Consider the following 21,352-nt stretch of genomic DNA (forward strand, 5'->3'; position numbering starts at 1 on the left):
TAGCGCGCTATTTCGTGCTATAACGACACTATATGGGCATAGTGCCTTTTTTTAGCCATTCCGCTATAACGCGATAAATGCCATTTAAACATTTATGAAATACCATAACCATCAAACAAAAGAGAAAACAAGGTACGATATTGTGTGGATTTTTCATTGAAGCTCTCTATTAGCTTAGAATCACACAAAGAAGCAACAACATATCACGTCACTTGAAAAATTGGTATCTTAAACAAAGAGCAATTGCACCTTCTAAAACATTTTTTTTATATACATATGCCAATATCAAGAAGCTGGCTTTGTTTATCGAATACAAGATTTGCCCAAGAAAAGATAAATTCTAAGGCTGTTTCCCCAACAAATATATAAGATCGCAATAAAGCGCTTCTGGACAAATGAGGTATATTTTATCTATATCAAAATTTATTTCTGATTCTTTCTTAGAATAAAAGAAGCAAATTTAACTTACCAAATAAATATATAAAAAAAATTATCATACACTAGACTCTTTTGGAGGGGCCTTCAAACTTTTCTCTTAGGCGTTCATATTTTGCAATCTCCGACAAAGAGAGAGATGGTGATATCTCAGTCAACACCTGTCAAATTGTTTATTGATATATATATAATATCCATAAGAAAATTAGAAGGAATATAAATGAAGCCAGTAGTATACAAAGAGGAGGCACTGTACCTTCACAAAATCATCAAATCCAACCACCACCAAATCATTTTCATCTTTACAAGCCGGAGAGTCCATGTTTTGTTCAGAGACCTATATTGGATAGATTTGTTCTCACATTAATTGGCAAAATAAGGCAGAACAATAGCTAATTCCAAAAAGAGAAAATAGCTTCTCCAAGAAACATTTCATTCTTTTCCTAACACCTCCCAAATTTACATTAGAGAATTTGAAGAAAATACCTTCCGCTTGGCAGCATGAAACCAAGCATCAGCACATAATGCATACATATCAGCACCAGTAAAATTTGGAGGGCATCTCTTTGCTACTTCAAAAAGAGATACATCTTCGTGTAATTTGAATTTTCGTGTGAGTGCTTGTAGAACCCTACAATAATTTATCAAAATTTATTTTGACTCTATTGAACTGAGGTCAAAGAGGATTGGTTTCCTTTTATGTTTGATCCAACCATCCGACCACCCAACCACAAAGCATGCACAGAAAACTCAGCGACACACAAATGTATAACTGTTTCTTCACAGACCCAAGTTCATGCTAGAACATTCATTGGTATAATTATGAAAAACATGGGCACAGGGGATAGAACTCAGGACATGACTCTGATTTCGTACTAACAAGCAAAATTCTCACCAAAACAAAAGACAAAAGGCAGCTTTAGTTTTCTCTATTTATGTAAACTCGATTTGACAACAAAAACAAAAAGAACAAAGTACCTCTCACGATAAGATGGATCAGTGTTAACTCCCACGTAAAGAAGTTTGTCAAAGCGACCAGGGCGGAGAAGAGCCGGGTCTATCAGGTCCGGCCTATTGCTTGCCCCGATTATAAACAGATCCTTTAAGGGGAAAGAAGAAGGCCAAAAATTTAGGAATGAAGACCAAATATCTCAATAGACAACATGCCACTCAAATGCAATGGGGGGGAGGAGAGAGAGAGAGAGAGAGACCTGACTAGAGTCATTCAGACCATCAATTTCTGCAAGCATCTGGATAAAGCAAACAAAAACAAACACACATTCGTCAACCAAAAAACAGTTCAATTTAAACTAGCTAGTGTAAAACACAATTTTAGTGCAACTGGTTTTCTACCATAACTGCTTCAATACCTAGACAGACTAAAAACTGGTATATTTAAGGGTTAGTACCAAATCTGGTCAAAGACTATAGGTGACGGCAATCTCAGGATTCAGCTCTAACATTCTTGTATTCCATCATTATTTGGAAAGGATATGAAAGGAAAAAAGAGAACTAGAATCCAAGAAGTACCTGAGAAACAACTCTATCCATGACTCCACCAGAATCACCAGCAGCACCTCGAGCTGGCGCTAGTGAATCCAATTCATCAAAGAAAATGACACATGGACGTGCTGTCCTTGCCTAATTAACAATCAGAATGTTAATGTCAAAAAAATATTTTATGGTTACCATAACAGTAGGTAATAGCAAGTACCAGATGGCAAAATATCCACCAATTACAGGGTTCCTCGGGATATAAATGTCTATTAACAAAATACAAGTAATTTTCCAAACATAGTACCTTCTGGAAAATATCTCTGACATTCTTTTCTGATTCTCCTATGTACATATTAATCAACTCCGGCCCCTTTACGCTTAGAAAGTTCAAGGAGCACTCAGTTGCAACAGCTTTCGCCAATAAAGTCTGCAACCAATTATTGGTGATTTATCCTCATTTTATTAAAAGAATTGTGAAATAATAAACAAAAATGCAGAAAGTGATATGATTAATTATATAATGAAAGACTAACCTTGCCAGTACCCGGGGGCCCATAAAGCAGGACTCCCGATCGCTTCCTCAATCCAGATGAGAACAGATGCTTGTGCATGAGTGGTAACTGACATGATAAGAACACAATAAACAGTGTAGTAATTTTATGAAACCCCCAGCCACAACTTTCTGTACCTCAAAGTTATAAGCTATAACATATTTGAGTGATTAAGAATCACCACCTGTAAGTGAGACCTTAGTTTGCTTATCGTTTAATTAATTTTCTCCCAAGGTATGTCAAATTGATATTTATTAAATAATGTTTATTATTGATTTGCAGTACCTCAAAGAAGGTTGTCCAATCAACTATTTACTAGTTTAATTACTAAATTTACTAATCACCTGAACTGTGTCCAAAATTGACTTCTTCACATCCTCAAGACCACCAACATCTTCCCATTTAACATTAGGCACCTGAACAGCAACAGTTGCCAAAAAGAAATTGCAGAAAAGTAATAAAAATTGAGAATTATGTGATAGCAAAAGAGAAAAACTATAGGAATAAGACAGAGAAGCTTTACTTTTGGTGCACCTAGTGCAGAAGCGTTTCTTTTCTTTGACCTTTCAAGAGCTTTCAAAAAATCTTCCTTACTCAAAGAATCCTCTTTATCTGAACCAATGGCTTCATTCTCAGAGCTTTTCTCGTTATTTATAAAAGCTTCATGCACAAAATTAGCTGCAACATCTGCAAATAATGCATCTATGTCTCTAGGCATGAAGCCTGAAGTCTGTGCAGTTGCTTCTTTTATCAGCTCTGGATTGATACGCTGCAAAAGAAATGACAGCTCCGCATAAATTTAAAAATTTATATCTAATTCCCTCTAGAAAGATTTATGCAAATGAAAAGCTGATATATGAAGTCAATGTTGCTGCAAGAAATATAGCACAGGTTTTTTTTGAGTAATGAGGACAGAGCATGTGTTCATGAGTTGTGGAGGACAACGAGCCTCAAAACAGATAATAGCACTAAGAAAGGCCATATAAAGATCAAAAACCATCAAGATGTACCTACAAGAATGGAACTACAGTAGCACAGAGCCAATTACCTGATTGGTTATCTTTATAAATGCGGTAAGCTTTTGCGTAATCATAGTAGACCTTTTTTCTTCAGTTAAAGATTCCATGCTGATCTCATGGCTAAAACACCGCCTTATTGCGGGATGCAGACCTTCTGCAGTATCAGCAGAGGCAACTAGGATTACTTGGTGTTGGCTTGAATGCTCTGGTTGAACTAGAAACTGCAAAAAAAAAAACACTTAAGTTATGCAATTTCAAGACATGGTTCACCGTGAATGTTGCTGCAATCAAGGATTTGCATATAAAAAAGAATGCCAAAAAAAACTGAATTCTGAATATCCAACATATGACAGTCCAAAGCGATGAACAGGGTAAGTCACAAATCTGACCCTGATACCTGAAACCCCCACAAGCTCATAAAAAGTACAAGGTTTTGTCTTCCAAATTAACCTGAATCTGAAATGACACAAAACCAAATATGACCTGACATGGATGATCGTCAACATGTTACTCTAACTTGACCTGACCCAAGTGACCCAAGACCCAAAATAATCCTGACTGAGAATGACAAGAAACTGACCTAAGTTGAATGCCCTCAACTTCGGCCAACCAATACAACAAAAAATTGAAATAATTTGGACAACACCCATGTCTGACCTGACTTGCCTGTTTGCTACTTCCATAGATCAGTGCTGGCTGGTTTCATGCAAATTTTTTTCTTAATTATTTTAGTAAGCCTGAAAACCTGATGACAGTCTCAGGAAGGTATGCCAAAAGTTGCTCCCATTGGATGGAGTAATGAAAAAAAAAAAAGGTAGAGGTACCTTTGATCAGTAAGATACGACGCATCAGAGAGAGTTATAAGTCCAGAAAAGTTGGTACCAGAATATGATATGGTTAGTGCTTAGCAGAAACTTAACCATATCCTTATTTCTCTTATGGCTAAAACTTATTCTAACGACTGGCCACATTTATTTGGAGTGATGGCAAAAGCACACGAGTCCCTCCCCATATTGTGCCCACTGGGGCTTGAACCTATGTCTGGAAGCCATCCTAATAGCCTACCACTTGAAATACTAATTAACTGACCACAAACTTAAACATGAAAATCTCATGTTATGTTCATCAATTGAACCACTGTTAGTTATGCTAAAACTGCTTACAAGTTCTGCATTTACAGTTCCATTTGTATGTAATTCGTCATCCCTTGAGAGTGGTTCGGTGTACTCCCTGATGATTGATGAGATCTCCATTGTGACTCCAGCTTGGTCTGACTGTGGGCCCTCATTTGAAGAGAGATTAGCAAATGCCTCGAAGTGTCTAAGTAGCATTATACAAGGCGAAAATCTGTTGTTTTAGCAATAGAAATATGTAAACCAACCTAGTCATCATCTTTTAAATTCTTGTTGGATGACACAAGTTTACTTTCACTCACTAAGAAAATGACTCAAGAAGACTGAAATTAGTTGAAATTTTAGAAGCGAGGGCCTGTAAGGAACTAGATACCTAAAATCAATACCTATGAGCAGCTTTAAAAGCAGCAGCAAGTGCAACCGATGCGCCTTTTTCTGAGGAGGTTAGCATATCATGACAACTGTACTCCACAACATGAAGGCCAGTGTGCTGAGCAATGTACCTCACAACTGTCCTTTTGCCACATCCTGTCCGTAACATAGTAAGTTTTTTTTTTAATACTAAATTATGAACACATGCAGTTACAAAGAGAGCAGTAATGCACCATGATTACTGTATGGTCAAGTTGATATTGTACAGATCACTACCACTTACAGCCTACAAGTATATGCTAGTTGGTATTACCAGTTTGATCATGTTTCAACATATTTAAGCTGTTTTTTTTTCCTTTCTATCCTTCTTTGTCTGGATAAGGGGTTAATTAAGTCTTAAGGCATGCAATTTTATCAAGATCCTACAATCTAATATGTTTGGGAATATAATAGTTTTTTATGGTACACCTATATTAATATTTGACACTAGAATCACGAAAGAAGACCAATAAAGCCTTATCACCATATTTTCCAAAGAGAAAACAAAAAAAATAAACAAACAGTTAAAAAGACAAACTTCAACACAAAAATTGAAAATGTGCTGAAATTACCTGAAGGTCCATACAAGAAAAGAGCAACTCGAAATCTGGAGGACAGATCAGAGGAACATATTGCTGGTGCAATAACAGATGACAAAGTCTTGACTGTTTCACCCTGCAAAGGAATCTGATCCAATGAACTGTGTAATAAATTGTATGGAAGGATCGCAGATGGGGCAGCTCCACCCAGCACAAGTGCCGTTTGACTAGAGTTCGCCCGAAGAACTGGCTCATCAGATGGCTCCATTGAGGTTACCTATAAATTGTGACAGAAAAGAATCATGAACAATAATTTACACTACACTTGCAACAATGAAAGCTCGATGGAATGGAATTACATATGAGGATAAGGCTACAAGATTAGGTCCTTCATCAAACATGTTTTTCTTGGCTTAAAAGGAACCACCACATACAAGTACGCTGGCAGATAACATTGTTTAGAAAAATCAAAAGAAATACTAGTTATGTATAAACAAATAGCTCAGATTTATTGCTGGACTAGCTTAGTATATTCTGGTAGTCCTGTAACAGTGCAACCAATACTATGGCACCGAACCCAAAAGTCGTATAATAAGTTTGCAGAAAAGAGAGCCACAAAATTAAACAGTTAAATCAAGACAGCCAAAAAAAATAGGATAGACATATACCTTAAAATAGATTAAATCATTTGCTCTCCCTTTTGCACTCTTGCCACTACAAACGATACACATTTCGGATCCGCAACTCCAGATTTTACGCACACAAAAAACATCCCCTTTTGTCAGAAGCCGGTCGACCTTGAAAAACTCATTTAGTGCTGAATCGATCATGTTCTGATAGTCACTCATCTCAATTGGTGAGTTTCCCTTAAGAGATGCTAGCATACCACATTCCGGAATTTTAACAAAAGATACTCTCAAGTGAGAGGCATATTTCGGTAAATTTGGCCAAGGAGCAACCTCTATTTTTAGTGATAAATTATTTTGAGTCATACTTTCTCCCTCTATTGCCTCTCCGTTGCTTTCAAAATATTTGAATAAGTTATCTTCTTCAGTAAGTAGAAGCTTGAGGCATGATGTATGCAGCCCAAGATTAAAAGCCAATAAGGGGCTAATAAAACCAACTTCTTCAGCATTATTCAAGATGAAGTTGTTTTTTTTGGGGTATGTGTGAGAAGGTAGTACACCCATTACACGGTGAGAAGGTGGGTCTAAGGTTGAATCAAGCTCTTCTGCATTTTGGCCCGTTGGATCCAGGATTATGATCTTAGCTATTCTTCCAACATTAGTCTCGGTATTTTTAATGAGAACCTGCATATGGAAATAATGAAGTGGATTTGAATACAAATGTTTCGTATTATATTGCCACCAATGCAATAAATGTTAACATTGTCTCTAATTTCACACTAGTTATGGTTTCTAAGAGCATATCCATCGCACTTGCAAAGTAATTACAAAAGCTGATGTAGCTAATTGTAATTGTAATTGCAATTTCAATTATAAGGAATTAGAGCGATTGCTAATTGAGCTTGCAATTGACAATTAGAGGGATATAAAATTTGAAACAGTGAACTTATTAGATACGACTGAAATAGCAAAAAAGTATATAGTATGAAATTTATTGAGACAATTGCAAAAATCCCCCATGTGCAATTTCAGGAATGAAGATGTTCTAAGTTGTACCCATTTGTAAACTGATTTATCTTGAAGCACTTGAAACTTGACCAAACAAATTACTCAATTCTTTCCTGAAGCAAGCTGCACCCATATCATTTTTCCATTATTCAAAGACCATAAATTGATAAGAAATTTATTTCATTTATTATTTTGAAAAAAAAAGGTGATAAAGTGCCACCTGTTTCCAATTCTTTTCAGAAACAAACATCTTACTGCCTAACTATATTCTACAAACACTGCATAGTTCATTATATGCAAAATTGCCGCCTTAAAAACCTACAGTCCAAGATTCCTAAAGCAAAACCAAAAAGTGAGTATAATCCACACAACTGACACAACTCATCATAGATACTCGAACATGAGAATTCAATCATCGTCATACCATTCTTAATAGACTAATTTTTCGGAAATTTTGAGAAATGAACAACATAAGAAAGTACCAGGGAACCAGTAACAGTCTCCAATTGCCTAAGTACAGACGTGGAGGCACAAACAAAAGAAGAGAGCTCGCTAAATTCATCACTGCACGAAGCATCTGTTATCTCATCAAACCGGAGAACCCCAGCCGTCAATTTGATGGACTCGCAGATCTCAAGGCACCGTCGGTTCTGAGCTGAATCGTCAAGCTCAGTTTCATCTAGCGATTCGGAGGGACTAAGAACCGAATCTAGAATAGCTCTTGTCGAAGCAAGTATCAATGGCTTGCGACGCATCTCTACCATGATCGGTCGAGAAATAAATTAAGAAGTTCGTAATGGTTTACTAATGGTTTACTGTTTCAGAAAGAAGGGTCGGAATTCAGCTCTGATCGGAACCAAATCTCTCTCCCTCAAACGCGAAACAGAGTTCGCGATTCCACGAATTCGGCAGGGAAGAAATGATTCGGCGCCATATTTTTTCCTCCAAATCGCGCCGTCAACTCTTGGAGAAAACGATGGGATTTGAGAAGAAATGATTTGGGACTGAAATTTTGTTTTTTCTTTTGTTAAAGAGATTCGTAGACTTTTTATTCGTATTCACAATATATATTTATATATTTATTTCACAACTAAGATTTGATCGAGCAAGATTAGTGCATGAATAGTGATTTTTGAGTTAGTAGTTGAGAATAGTACTAACCCGAATAGTTTGAGAATAGCACTAACTTTGGACTATTCGGTTTAGTAAAAATATCGTTTGGATTGTATGTTTGAAATAGCGATGGAGAAAATAAATAAAATAGTGATTAATCTAATTTAATATTTAAACTAATATTATATTACATTTAATATCTAAACTAATATTTTATTTCATTTAATATTTAGACTAATATTATATTACATTTAAACTAATATTTTTTTAATACTAATTGAATATTTTATTTAATACTAATCTATTTAAACCTGATATTATATTTAATAATGCTAATTTAATATTTTATTTAATACTAATCTAATATTTGAACTAATATTATATTACATTTAACATTTAAATTAATAATATATTATATTTAATCTAATATTTTATTGAATTATGAACTAAAATTTAAAGTAATATTATATTACATTTAATGTTTACATTAATATTATATTATATTAATATTTCAAGTAATATGATATTTTATATTTTATTTATATTAATATTAATATTTAAAGTAATATTTTATTTTATATTTTATTTAATACTAATCTAATATTTAAAGTAATATTATATTACATTTAATATTTAAACTAATATTATATTATATTTTATAATAATCTAATCATATCAGATATTATATTTATTTAATAATAATCTAATATTTAAAATAATATTATATTACATTAAATATTTAAATTAATATTATATTATATTTAATATAATATTTTATTTAATATTAAATACTAATTTAATAATTAAATTAATATTATATTACATTTAACATTTAAACTAATATTATATTATATTTAATCTAACATTTTATTTAATATTAATCTATTTAATATTATATTTATTTAATACTAATTTACATTTTAAAATAATATTATATTTAACATAATATTTAAACTAACCGTTTATTTAATACTAATATAATATAATATGATATTATATTTAATACTAATTTAATATTTAAACTAACTTTAATTGAGATGAATCAAATATTTTATTAATATCATTAATCCCATAAGCTCTATTCTTGCTAATCCACCTTTGGATGAGAGGTAGAATAGCAAAATTTGAGAATAGTAAATAAGAATAGAGAAAAATTAGTGATTTTTAGGTTAGTGTGAAAATGGTGCTATTCGGAATAGTAAAAATATTGTTTGGATTGTACATTTGGAATAGTGAATAGTTGTAACCGATAAATAATAGTGTTAACAATGTGCTAATTAAGATGAAATATAAGCAAATGAGATCTTAAACGAATTGTTACAACGTGTAGATAATGTTGGTTGAGCAATAATCTTTTTCGTCTATTTGACTAATTTGCAAAAACATACAATTATTGAATTTTACGATGTGTTCTATTTTTGAAAGATAGGTAGGTTCAAGTCGAATGAAATTGCATTATGGAATACTTGGACTAAAGAAGACGTGAAGACACTTATCAAGAATACAAATTATAAAATCAGAAATTTGGTAAAGTATGTGTGAGGCTGTCTAAACAGGGATAAAACGTTGGTAACGTTTGTAAAACGTTGGTAACGTTTGTAAAACGTTATAATGTTTTATACTTGTCAGAAGTAACAAACTGATCAAAATCAGAAACAAGTTACAACGTTATAACGTTTTATAAACGTTGTGACGATTTAAAAACGTTGTAACGTTATATAAGCGTTGTAACGTTATATAAGCGTTGTAACGTTTTAATAGTTACAGAACTGCTGAAGCACAGCTGTATAGTATCAATTTGAAACGTTGTAACGGTTTACAAACGTTATAACGTTTTATGTATATCAGAATGTTAAGTACAGCTGTACCAAAGATTAAAATTCAAATTAAAACATTGCAACGTTTATACAAAACGTTGTAACGTTTTAATTAAATTTGAGCTTCAAAGAGCATTTGATCAAGTTTTTACATGCGAAAACGTTACACAATGTTTTACAAACGTTATAACGTTTTGCTGAGCTGTCAGAAAATTTAAACCCTAAAATCACACTTTAGACTAAAACGTTGGTAACGTTTTATGTCAAATAGCTCATTTTTGAGCTGACTATATAAATAGGTGATTGGGCTGTCTTCCTAAATTATTTGAGTCGACCCTAATCTTCTAAAAAGTGATTTTTTGAGAGCTTAGCCTACTCCATTGTTGTGAGAGCTTAAAACTTCAAAATCCCTCAAACAACCTCAAACACACTTCACTAATCTCAAATTAGATTAGGTTAGAGTGATCTATTGAGTGTTTCTCTTGAGTAGCTTGAACTAAGAGACCTTGTTATCATCTCTTTGAGTTGGCCGTTTGACTTCCCTCTTGGTGTGTAAGGGCTCAACGGTTCACAAGTTGTAATCCTTTCGTATTGGGTAATAGAAAGGCGTACCACTCAAGGTTGCGAAACCCCGGAGACGTAGGCCTTTGTTTTGCCGAACTCCGTTAACATCCCGCGTGTCAACTTTCTCTAAACTCATCTATTTACTTTCAATTGCAATTTAATTTCAATTTTTGTTCAATTAGAGGTGCACTTAGTATACCAGATAACATAAAGTAGTGTCAATTTTGTTATTTCGGGAGTGTGTTGACGAAAATCCGAGAAAGAATCATTTTTCTCTCTCACTTCACATTTTTTGAATAGTAACTATTCCAACATTTACAAGGAATAGAGAATAGCAACTATTCTGACTATTCCGAATAACAAAAATGTTGTTTGGATGCACATTGCTATTCCGAATAGCCGCTATTATAGAATAGCCTCTATTCTTGACACATCCAAACATACCCTATGGGTTAGTAGAATAGAGCTATTCTTAAGCTAACCCAAATTGCTAATTTATGTTTGGATCAACAAGAATTGAGAATATTGGAGCTAACCCAAAGTTAGCTCTATTTTTGATTGATCCAAATGCAACCTTAAAAATCTATGTCATTATCAATGCTACTACATTATAAAAAAAATTACAAAATAAATACTTCATTTCTTTCTTCTTTCTATCGTTAGTTTCTATATATTTTTTAATATTACTTGGTGAATTTACTAATCTTTCAGGTAATCTTAAGAGTTAAGTTTATGACTATTTATTCATTTTTTTCAATTGAATTCTTTCTCATTTCAATTTCTATTATGCTTATCAAAATTCAATTCAAATCTGCGGAGCTGTGCAGAGTTTTTAATCTGGTCCGTTCGTTTTGAATCGAGCGGATCAGATCAGATCTTGCCCAAATTGAAAAAATTCTCAAAATTTGCCCTGCTCGCTCAATTAAAAATTTCAATTCTCAAAATTTACCCTGCTCTTTTCCTGCCCGTTCGATTCAAAACGAACAGACCAAATTAAAAACTCCAAACAACTCCGCAGATAATACGCTTCCGGTTCGGATCAGAGCAGAAAGAACTTAGACTTATTATGTGCTATTTATATTTCTCGCCTTCTCGGGAGTCTCTACTTTTTTCGTATATCGAGGGAAGAACAGAAAGTAATTATCTTTTGACAAATTTATAAGAGTAAAGCTAGCGTGTGACATGCTCACCAAGAAAGTTTGGTGAGCATAACTCCAAAAGTATATCGGATCGACATCAAATGTCAAATCCAAACCGTTGAAATCCATGCACTTCATGAGTGATGCATATACATGCAAAATTTTGAAAGAAATGAACATTTTATTATAAGTTATTTTATATATTCAATTTTTATTATTTCTTTGACCACTTGACCGTGTAGCAAATAAACTCGAAACTTTCAAAATTTTGCATGTATATGCATCACTCATGAAGTGCATGGATTTCAACGGTTTGGATTTGACATTTGACGTCAATCCGATATATTTTTGGAGTTATGCTCACCAAACTTTCTTGGTGAGCATGTCACACGTTAGCTTTACTCAATTTATAAAAATAAAAATTAAAGCAAATGCTGACTAAAAGAGAACAATCCAAAAAAGACCTTTCTTAGTAAGTTGCAGTTAATTAGCTTATGACCATCTCATAATGGGAACTATATTCACATAACATTTTGCTTTATTAATACAGCAATAACAAAATTTTTAGCTTGTGTACGATTATATCTCTGCTTCGTTATTTTTCAAATAACACATTCACTCTCTTCATTAATGTGTGAATTTTGTTCCTTCAATATTATATCTAGTTAATAATGATAATCTTTTTTGGTTGATATTAGATCTTTTTAAATTGTCCTAGATTAAATATTTATATTATACTTCTCATATAAGCTAGACTTCACTTAATGATTTTAATTAAACACTGAAATATAATAATTAAAACAGATTTGAAATATATTGATTAAAGATTTTTTTTGTCATTGCTCTTTTTTCCTCTACTTTTAACTTCAACATTTTCATTACTTCAATATCAATATTTATCAAATATCGCTTTTTATGTAATTAAATAAATAAACTAGAAGCAAAATGACTTCCATTATAGAAGATAGCTAAAAGGATGACTTACATTTTGAGAATATTACAACGAGAGGGTTCAAATGCCTTCAATTTTTGTGCCTCTACCATGTCTTCATTTTTAAAACGTTAATAACTCAAAATTTAAATCATAAACATCAAACCAAAACCGTTAGATGTGATCTATGTTATTTTCTCTATATATATGCTTATAAAAAATTTATCACATTTCAGTTTTGATTATATGTGAATCAATAAGTTAAAAAATCAACGTCTAGAAATTATCCACATTAGTACGTTTTTACAAGTTCTTGATGACAACCAAAATAAAGTTGAAATGTCATAATTTTTTACACATGCATATATAGATAAAATGATGTAGGTCATATCCAACTGTTTTATTTTGACTTTTAAATTTAAATTTTGAGTTATTAAAGTTTTAAAAAATGAAGGCATTTAAACCTCCTCTATTATAGGAGCTTTGAATTATCATCGTTAAAAGAATCTATTTTTTTTAAAAACTAATTAAGAATGGTAAAAAGTAATTGAGAAAAATCTACTGTAAAAATGTATCTTCCTTACAATTTGTTTTTAAGAAAATTGAGAAACATTCTTACTGTAATTATAAAAAGTTTTAGTTTAAAAGGAATGCAATATATTGTTAGAAGAAGTCCTTATGATGAGAGGTAATTCTGCCAATATATTTAAAATCAGAGATGTTGCAAAAACTTTGATCAGCATCCTGTCATATATAATTCGTATGGAATCTTCTTTATTATGAACTGAATGCTCATCCGTTGTTGATCACGTAATTAACAATCAGCCATGCATATATATTACTTAATCTCGATCGGCTTAAAGATTTGGGCCGGGTAATTAAGCATAATTTATTGAAAGTAGTGCGTGCAAGCTCTTGTGTGACTGGATTTTTTTTTTCTTTTTTTGACAACAAATATATTGATAAAAAAACGATATATTAATTAGAAGAAACCCGTCCCAACTCCTCTTGGGTAAAGTACTGTAATCTTTTCCTAAAGATTAACTCTCTAGTTCTCTATCTTCAGTGTTGTATCAGTTATCAACCGATGTATCATTTTCTGTTTTTTGGAGAACAATCTCATATTTCTCTTCCGTCATAGAGCTCAAACTCCTGCTGCCCAAATCATCTCCCAGTTTACCCCTGATGATAATTGACTCCTACCCTTAGTCCATGTCTAACCCTTTCTGAATTGATATATTGTACTGCGCCATCAGCCCTATCCAAAAACTTGTTGCATAGTCTCATTTTCACATGATGTGATATCTAGTCTCGACAATGTTTGCTGAACATAGATGAAAACTTGACTGGATTTCTTTTCTCCTAACAATCCTATTTGTTGAAGCATGCTAGAAACCTAATTAAAGCTCACATAGTCACATCTATATATGCATCCCTTTTGAGAGCAAAAATCACTTAATTATTAAATTCACTTCAATGATCGGTTCAAATTATTGAGATATATATATTCAATGTTTTTCTCTTATCATGAGAAAGAAAATCCACTCAATAACTAAAATTTATTTCCAGCTGATGAACAGCCATTCCATTCTTTAAAAGCGCAAAGATAACCATAACGTAAGTTCTTGCTTGCCTTTATTCATCATATATATATATTATTCATAAGGATACATGTCATTCATGATGGCATTTCTCAAGCTTTCATGCATGACTTACATGGAAAGAGCATGCTCTCCCTAATACTATCATTTAAACAGTCTTTCTTAATTATAATGCAATCACTACGGGTAACTACCCCAAAACTGGGACTGGAGAAAATCAACAGTTTTCTTGTCTAGCATGAAGGCCTTGGCAAGGATGTCATCTGAGATAGGTGGCTTTGACCCGAAAACTGCATTAGCAATTGTGATCACGCCAGGATTTTGGCTGCTCAGACCAGACAAGGCCACAGCCGGCGCAGAGCCGCTGTTGAACTGGAAATGTATCAGTCCCACAGGAAACACAAATACGTCTCCCTTCTGAAGTACCTGCAACAATCAACGTACAAATGTTTTATGTTCATATATAGCTTGGTCAGGTACGTGATCTTCATAAATACAATTGGAATATTATAATCGTTTCAAAAGAAATTAACACGTATAATAGAGGTGCAAAATGTAATCAAAGAAGTATATATATATTAAACTATATAGAAAGTTTAAATGCAGATAGGCAACCAAATGAAAATTCTATTTGTCCAATATATATAGTACCATAGATCGAGTACTTGAGTGAGCTGCTTATGTGCTATTAAATAGTTAGTGAGTTATGAAATATTTACTATATATATATATACCTTCGCAATGAGCTTGTTGTCAGGGTTGGATGTCACAAACCCTACTGATAGGGTTCCTTCAAGCACGACCAAGATCTCGGTGGCACGTGGATGGGTATGTGGTGGGTTCAGACCATTGGGTGCAAAATCTATACGAGCTAGGGATATGCCGAGTGTGTTCAGACCAGGGATCTGGGTTACAGCAACTGGAGTTACTGCTGAACCCATTGGGTTCATTGTGTTACCTGGCTTGTCGAGGCCAGAGAAGAAGAAATCATTAGGAGTTGCGAGTTTTGGGTCCTTGCACACAAAACCATTGACGAACACTGCATTCAAAAAAATCGATCATCAAGTCAAATAATTAAAAATATAATCTCATCAACTTATATCACGTATTAATTCAATTTAATTCATTATTTGGATAGTAGACAAACCAGTAATATGACTCTTCATTATGAAAGTCACAATCGATCTTTGAATTCCAGCTCTATTCTGTGTATTCTTATACCATTGAGAGTTTTTAGATAATTAACACCGTTGAGAGTAAAAGACCTAAATTACCACCTACTCTATCATCTTAAATTTTTATCATAGCTGGTATATATACAGGTGAACATATATGAGCATACAACTATTTTGATTACAAAGAAAGAGATCAGTGGCTTAAACATGCTATTTACCGTTTGACATCTTGTCAGCAACACAGAAGTCTTGGAGCGGGCTAGGATCAGAAGCTAGTGCAATAGGGAAAGTGATTACTAGTGCTAAAATTGTAAATATGATCTGGAAGGCCATTTCTTTGTATAGAGATATATCACTTCTTAATTTGAAGCGAGGCAATCTATGTTTCCTGTTGTTATACCAAATGGCTGGAGAGCTATTTATAGAGAGGCCAAGTGATTACTTTTTAACACAATAATGTCATTTCCCTAGAATAATTCAGTCTTCACTCTTGAGTGATCCACACCTATAATAATTAATACGCCATGTGTGCAGTGTGCATGGGTACAAGATAGATGTACAAATCTGTCAGCTGGAGTTAATAAAAAAAATCAATTAAATGTCAATTCCTTACTTATGTAACTAACTAACTATCGACTATATATTAACAAAAAAAATTGCCACTACAACTCTTGTAAATTACTAAATATGTGCCAATAATATAAATGCCAACTAAATTTTCTGTAATGGAGAAACCATATACAGATTCAAGTTGGACAGAAATACACGAAATTCTAATTTGTTAATTTGTCCGGCTTGAAAAAAGAGTTATGTAAATATTGTGAATATTACGGTATTAAAATCTTGTATAACAAAGCTATATATGTAACATGTAAAATATTAAAAAATATGTGTATTTTTTGTGTGACATGTAACATTACTGATGGATATTCAACGAAATTGCACTTAGTCGATGAATATCTCTCTACTTCTAGTCCAGTAGGCATGCACTAAAGATTTTTTTTGGATTCAAATCAACTCCTATATATTCTCAAAGAATAGGAGGACCCTCCTGTTCTCATTTTGTGTCTATCTCTCTCCTAAAAGAGAGAGAAAGAACAAGAAGAGAAGATGAGAGTCCTCCTATTCTTTGAGAATAGAAGTAGATTTGGATCTGATTTTTTTCAAAAGAATTTGTCAGCCAGGGTATCGTGCATGGCTCCCCTGCAATTTTCGAGGTAGATCGAATTTCCAAACCTTGCATAAAATTTACTTTGTACTAAACATGCTAGCTTCAACTAAAATCGTTCTATATATACGATTGACTAATTAATGATCTCATAAAAAAACTAAAATTAATGTGTAACTGTTACATTGGAATTCAAAAACTCAATGCCTCGTGTATTACAGAGGAGTGTAGTTAATATGATATCAGCATCATATAATACTGATTTTGAAAACCTAATGGAGAGACTTTAAACGACGAATCAAATCGACCTAGCTACTTCATGAGTAATGCTTTTATATGCAAAATTTATAAATTTTTGAATTATTTTAGTATCAAATGAAAAATAAATGCATTAAAGTTAACTTAAGAAAACTCTACAATTGTCTGTTTGATTTGATATTAAATAAATTAATTCAAAAAGTTATAAATTTTGCATGTAACAAACCATTTATTAAGTAGATCGATTTAAATAGTTTGGATTCGTCATTTGAAGCATATTTGATTTTGAAATCAATATCATTTAAGTTCATATGAGACCGATGTCTGAGTGTGTAGTGTCCCACTAAGTATATCGTAAAATCAAAGCCCACTATTGAAACTTGGGCTGATTTATGACATGTTTTTTCTTCCTATAAGTTGACCTATGTCATTACTACGTATTATCAGCATATTATTGAATAAAGGTTTGATATAGTATATATATATACACATTATTTTCTTGTGTATAATGGAATTAGGTCATCAAACCATTTACAATACCATAGTGCTTATCCTTCGATTTTTTTTGCCATAATAGTGCTTATCCTCGGTTGAAGCAGCAGCCTAGTTGGGAACAAAGGAAGTCGGCATAACTCTTTGAAATCAATTAGAATAATAGGCGATATTTTCTATGGCAGCCACCTATGTGACTAGATGTACAGAAAATGGCTGTATAAATGTAACCCGTGAATGGTTTCTGTCATTGCTGGTGGTGAAGATATCAGGTTGTTCGAGGATGTGGAACTCTCACAAGTTGAATATTCTTTTAGTAAAAAAATTAAAAATAGAGATTTCAGACATCAGACATCAGACTTAGAATTATTTACAGGGTTAGAACCAGAGAGAAACAAAGTATACGTAAGAATTTTGTCTTTAGCGGCGGCGCCGGCTTCGGACCTAATTAACAAATAAATTCTCAGCTCCACAAGTATTATATGAATATGACCATTTATTTTGCTGTAGTAGTAGATAACTTTACATGACACGTATCGAACAGAGATTCTGCTGTAAGCCTGTAACTACGAGATACTATTTTGTAGACTCTAGTAGGGAAACTGGGAAGGGTTCCAGAAATTTTAAATTTTCTATTATTAGCAACGGGCTTAGGCCCAATTATCAAAATGGATGGAATCCACCAATGATGCCATTTTTTTTTCTTTCAAAATGGTAAATTACAGAAGCCAATGATGCCATCTTTTTTTTCTCTCTCAAAAAAATTGCATCATTGTGTTTGAAGTTCCATTGATCTGTCCTTTTAAAGAGATTCATAATAAACTGTTAACTATGTTGGCTATCATCTTGGAATGTGGTAACTTGTTTGGTAAGCCTGAAACTTGATTAATCATATATATTTTTATTCCAAAACTAATGCCTTTGGAATTGAATACAATTCACGAGAGGTCGCTCAGCTCTGCCTACTATCCTCATGCATGCAATATTGATTTGTCTGATGTCAGTCTCTAAAATTTAATTTTTATCCAGATAGATCGTTGCCTCCATATTAATTTCAATATACACACACCATTTTTTTTTTCAAAACTAAAAAATCGGGTATATCAATCTATAATAAACACAGACCGATCTATAATATAATATTCATATATATCATAGTAACCTCACTCCTAAAGCTATCAATCATTGTTGTTGGATCATACTTAACCGGTTCAAAATTTATAATTATACTTAATCACAGATACTATTCTTAATTCTTAATTAGCATGTAATTAAGCCCCAACCATAGTTATTTATTTTGTGTATATATCCTTGCAAAAAAATTATACACATAATCTGAGCAGCGTTTTGTACTAAGTTAGTGCACAAATTGCAACAAATTATATGTACAATTCGATCAACGTTTTATACTACAAATTATATGCAGAACTGAAAAAAAAATTTCAAACAATTCAAAACATAACTAAAAAATAAATTTCGGTGCACATACTAAGGATGCGCACCAAAAAGTAAAAAATAATAAAAAAAATCAAATTTGGTACGCAGTGTGCAAAATGAATATGCGCGGGTGATAAAAACTCAAATTTGAGAAATTAGATGGTAGTTATTTAATTCTGATTTATTAGAGTGCTAACTAAATTTTTTTTCGGAAATTGTGGCCGCACTGCTCGTTTATAGAGATTACAAAGTGAAATTGTGAGAGCAGGAATTTATTACAATACAAAATCTCAAAATTTAGCAGGTGAGGTCAGGTCCGTCAAGAGATAAGAAACGAATGGGCCAGAAAATTACACACTACTAAGCTATCAACCTAAAAGAGGAAACAAGTTCAGGGAAGTGAAATCTCTGTTTTATTTTGTTGGAGAGGTCGAGCCCAATGGCCAGCCCCGTTCTATCACAACGCACCTCCGCCGCTTTTGTTCTTTCCTCTTCTTCTTCGTTATACACCAAACCAAAGAACACAAGTCTGCGGTTTGTGAGAGTAAGAGCGCAAACAATGGCGACAGAGAAGCTGGGTATTATTGTCGAGAAGAACCCTCCCGAGTCTAGACTCAGCGAACTCGGCGTCAAGCAATGGCCCAAGTACATGTTCCTTTCCTTTAAGATTTTTAAAATTTTGTTCCTGCGGTTGATTGTTCATAGACGTATAACCCCATCTAAATAAAGCATAAGATTATATGCATAATCAATCGATCCTTAACTAAATGGTCTCAATTTTCTTTTAAAAATGGTTCCTGAGAAGGAAATAGGTTTATTGGTCAAGTATGAAGAAGAGAATTCTTTTAGAAATTGGTCAGTGAGTTGAAGTTGCTTTGGTCCCTGGATGGTTATAATTTATTAATGATAAATTTCCTATTACACCCCCTGTAGTGACAGAAATATTACATTATGTAATCTTGAAGTTTTGAAAGTTTTTTTGCTTATTAAGAGTGGAAAAGATACCAACCAAAATTCGTAGTGCAGTTGCATTTAACTATTTATTTTTGCTGATGAAAGGTTTATTTGCAAAGATTGACACAGAAATTGTTTTACAACTAAATGCTTCAAAGAGTGGCAAACTTTGGAACTTGTTCATTGTATATTAATTTTAATTGCTGATCTCCTACTATCCATCTAGAATAAATCTCCTTGTTACATTTCTACATTTAATTCAATACACTTATTAAGTGTAAGCCTCGAGCTTGAGTCTACATTTGGGGGCAATAGTCTATCTTTTCTTTCATGAGCTTTAAGAAAGTTGCTAATTTTAAACAACCAAACAAATAGGTGGGGATGCCCCCCGAGCAATTTTCCGTGGACATACGATGCAAAAGAGACTTGTTACCTCCTTGAAGGAAAAGTGAAGGTATATCCTGAAGGACACAACAATGAATTTGTGGAGATCAAGGCAGGAGATTTGGTGGTATTTCCTAAAGGCATGAGTTGCACCTGGGATGTATCTGTTGGTGTCAACAAGCACTACAAGTTCGAGTAGTTTTTCTTCTTTTTAGCTGGAGTTAAAAAAAAGAATAAGTCCTGCTTATGGTCTTAATATATATATATATGCAAGTGGAGTGTGGAACACACTAGTTGAGTGAATGGCCTTTATATTATATTTTGACCATTCTACCACTAGTTGCTGATGTCTGCATATTACCAGAAACATAGCATTATCCAAGCATGATGTGCTGTTGAGCAGATAATAATTCCACAAATGCTACTTCTATGCATTGTGGCATTAATCAGACAATATGGATCTGGCTTCTTAATTCTGTGAGTACGTGTTATATGTCTTTTTAATTAACGACTGAGAAAACTATCAGAAAAAAATGTACCAGTTTGCTACGAAACAATGCAATTGCATCCATCACTGTTGTCATCTAGCTAGTGTTAATTGATAATTATATTTGGTAATATTGCATAGTTTGAGCTACATGATAAATTAATAACTAATATTTTATACCTAAGTGAAGAAAAAAGCTGAAAGGGTAAAAGCACAAAGACTAAAACGGTTATACGGAGTAAATGTTGATGGATCCTAGATATTAACCTATGATGATAAAATAGTATGCTATCCTTGACACTATGATAGATATTAATCGGTAGCGCGCCTATTGTGTTCAAGTGGAACAAAGATGAGGTATTTAGTTATTAGACGTAACATCTTGTTAGTATTATACCATAATTAACACATAAAATCTAAAAAATGATTGGTTGTTTACTTCATTTGCCTTCTTGCAGACATTATTTACATAAGACTATACATATGCATGTAGAAATGCGATTGAATAATGCTGAAATAGGTGCTCTGAATAAACAGTATAACAAATGTATTATGACCACAATAACCAGTAGCCTGGATCTGGACCCTGAATATAACCAGAGAAGGCTACAAA

General features: G+C 33.0%; 3 protein-coding genes across 4 annotated transcripts; 1 reads left to right on the top strand and 2 right to left on the bottom strand.

Annotated features, from left to right (window-relative positions):
• Positions 1–367: 367 nt before the first annotated feature.
• On the bottom strand, positions 368–8,105 carry PEX6 (peroxin 6). Of its 2 annotated transcripts, none has more exons than XM_078319525.1 (16): positions 7,702–8,105; positions 6,254–6,895; positions 5,619–5,862; positions 5,022–5,163; positions 4,666–4,849; positions 3,532–3,723; positions 3,007–3,252; positions 2,828–2,899; positions 2,466–2,552; positions 2,237–2,359; positions 1,966–2,076; positions 1,647–1,685; positions 1,414–1,535; positions 922–1,066; positions 692–772; positions 368–596 (listed from the first exon to the last, which is right to left on the bottom strand). In XM_078319525.1, the coding sequence occupies exons 1-16, from the start codon at positions 7,981–7,983 to the stop codon at positions 501–503; spliced, it is 2,808 nt and encodes a 935-aa protein (XP_078175651.1). In that variant the 5' UTR covers positions 7,984–8,105; the 3' UTR covers positions 368–500. The 2 variants fall into 2 exon arrangements, with proteins under 2 accessions (XP_078175651.1, XP_078175652.1); XM_078319526.1 differs by having other exon boundaries at positions 4,681–4,849; positions 7,702–8,101.
• A 6,285-nt stretch (positions 8,106–14,390) lies between these two features.
• On the bottom strand, positions 14,391–15,955 carry LOC144569470 (putative germin-like protein 2-1). Its single transcript, XM_078319838.1, has 3 exons — positions 15,778–15,955; positions 15,119–15,423; positions 14,391–14,810 (listed from the first exon to the last, which is right to left on the bottom strand). The coding sequence occupies exons 1-3, from the start codon at positions 15,890–15,892 to the stop codon at positions 14,565–14,567; spliced, it is 666 nt and encodes a 221-aa protein (XP_078175964.1). The 5' UTR covers positions 15,893–15,955; the 3' UTR covers positions 14,391–14,564.
• Positions 15,956–19,269: 3,314 nt separating this feature from the next.
• Positions 19,270–20,733, top strand: LOC144569456 (uncharacterized). The gene is made up of 2 exons (XM_078319813.1): positions 19,270–19,559; positions 20,244–20,733. Exons 1-2 carry the CDS (start codon positions 19,354–19,356, stop codon positions 20,449–20,451), a joined length of 414 nt encoding a protein of 137 aa, XP_078175939.1. The 5' UTR covers positions 19,270–19,353; the 3' UTR covers positions 20,452–20,733.
• Positions 20,734–21,352: the final 619 nt, after the last annotated feature.

This window comes from Carex rostrata, chromosome 18, assembly GCF_964058835.1.
Source record: "Carex rostrata chromosome 18, lpCarRost1.2, whole genome shotgun sequence".
Classification (NCBI taxonomy): Eukaryota; Viridiplantae; Streptophyta; class Magnoliopsida; order Poales; family Cyperaceae; genus Carex; species Carex rostrata.

What these genes read in the sequence shown, in the direction of transcription:
- PEX6 (XM_078319525.1), bottom strand. Translation starts at nt 7,983, where the DNA reads ATGGTAGAGATGCGTCGCAAGCCATTGATACTTGCTTCGACAAGAGCT. An exon ending in CTGCACTAGGTGCACCAAAA is followed by an intron (nt 2,900 to 3,006) that starts GTAAAGCTTCTC and finishes GTTGCTGTTCAG; the next exon opens with GTGCCTAATGTTAAATGGGA. An exon ending in TCAGAGATATTTTCCAGAAG is followed by an intron (nt 2,077 to 2,236) that starts GTACTATGTTTG and finishes ATTGTTAATTAG; the next exon opens with GCAAGGACAGCACGTCCATG.
- LOC144569470 (XM_078319838.1), bottom strand. Translation starts at nt 15,892, where the DNA reads ATGGCCTTCCAGATCATATTTACAATTTTAGCACTAGTAATCACTTTC. An exon ending in TGCTGACAAGATGTCAAACG is followed by an intron (nt 15,424 to 15,777) that starts GTAAATAGCATG and finishes TTTTGAATGCAG; the next exon opens with TGTTCGTCAATGGTTTTGTG. An exon ending in ACAACAAGCTCATTGCGAAG is followed by an intron (nt 14,811 to 15,118) that starts GTATATATATAT and finishes TGATTGTTGCAG; the next exon opens with GTACTTCAGAAGGGAGACGT.
- LOC144569456 (XM_078319813.1), top strand. Translation starts at nt 19,354, where the DNA reads ATGGCCAGCCCCGTTCTATCACAACGCACCTCCGCCGCTTTTGTTCTT. An exon ending in GGCGTCAAGCAATGGCCCAA is followed by an intron (nt 19,560 to 20,243) that starts GTACATGTTCCT and finishes CCAAACAAATAG; the next exon opens with GTGGGGATGCCCCCCGAGCA.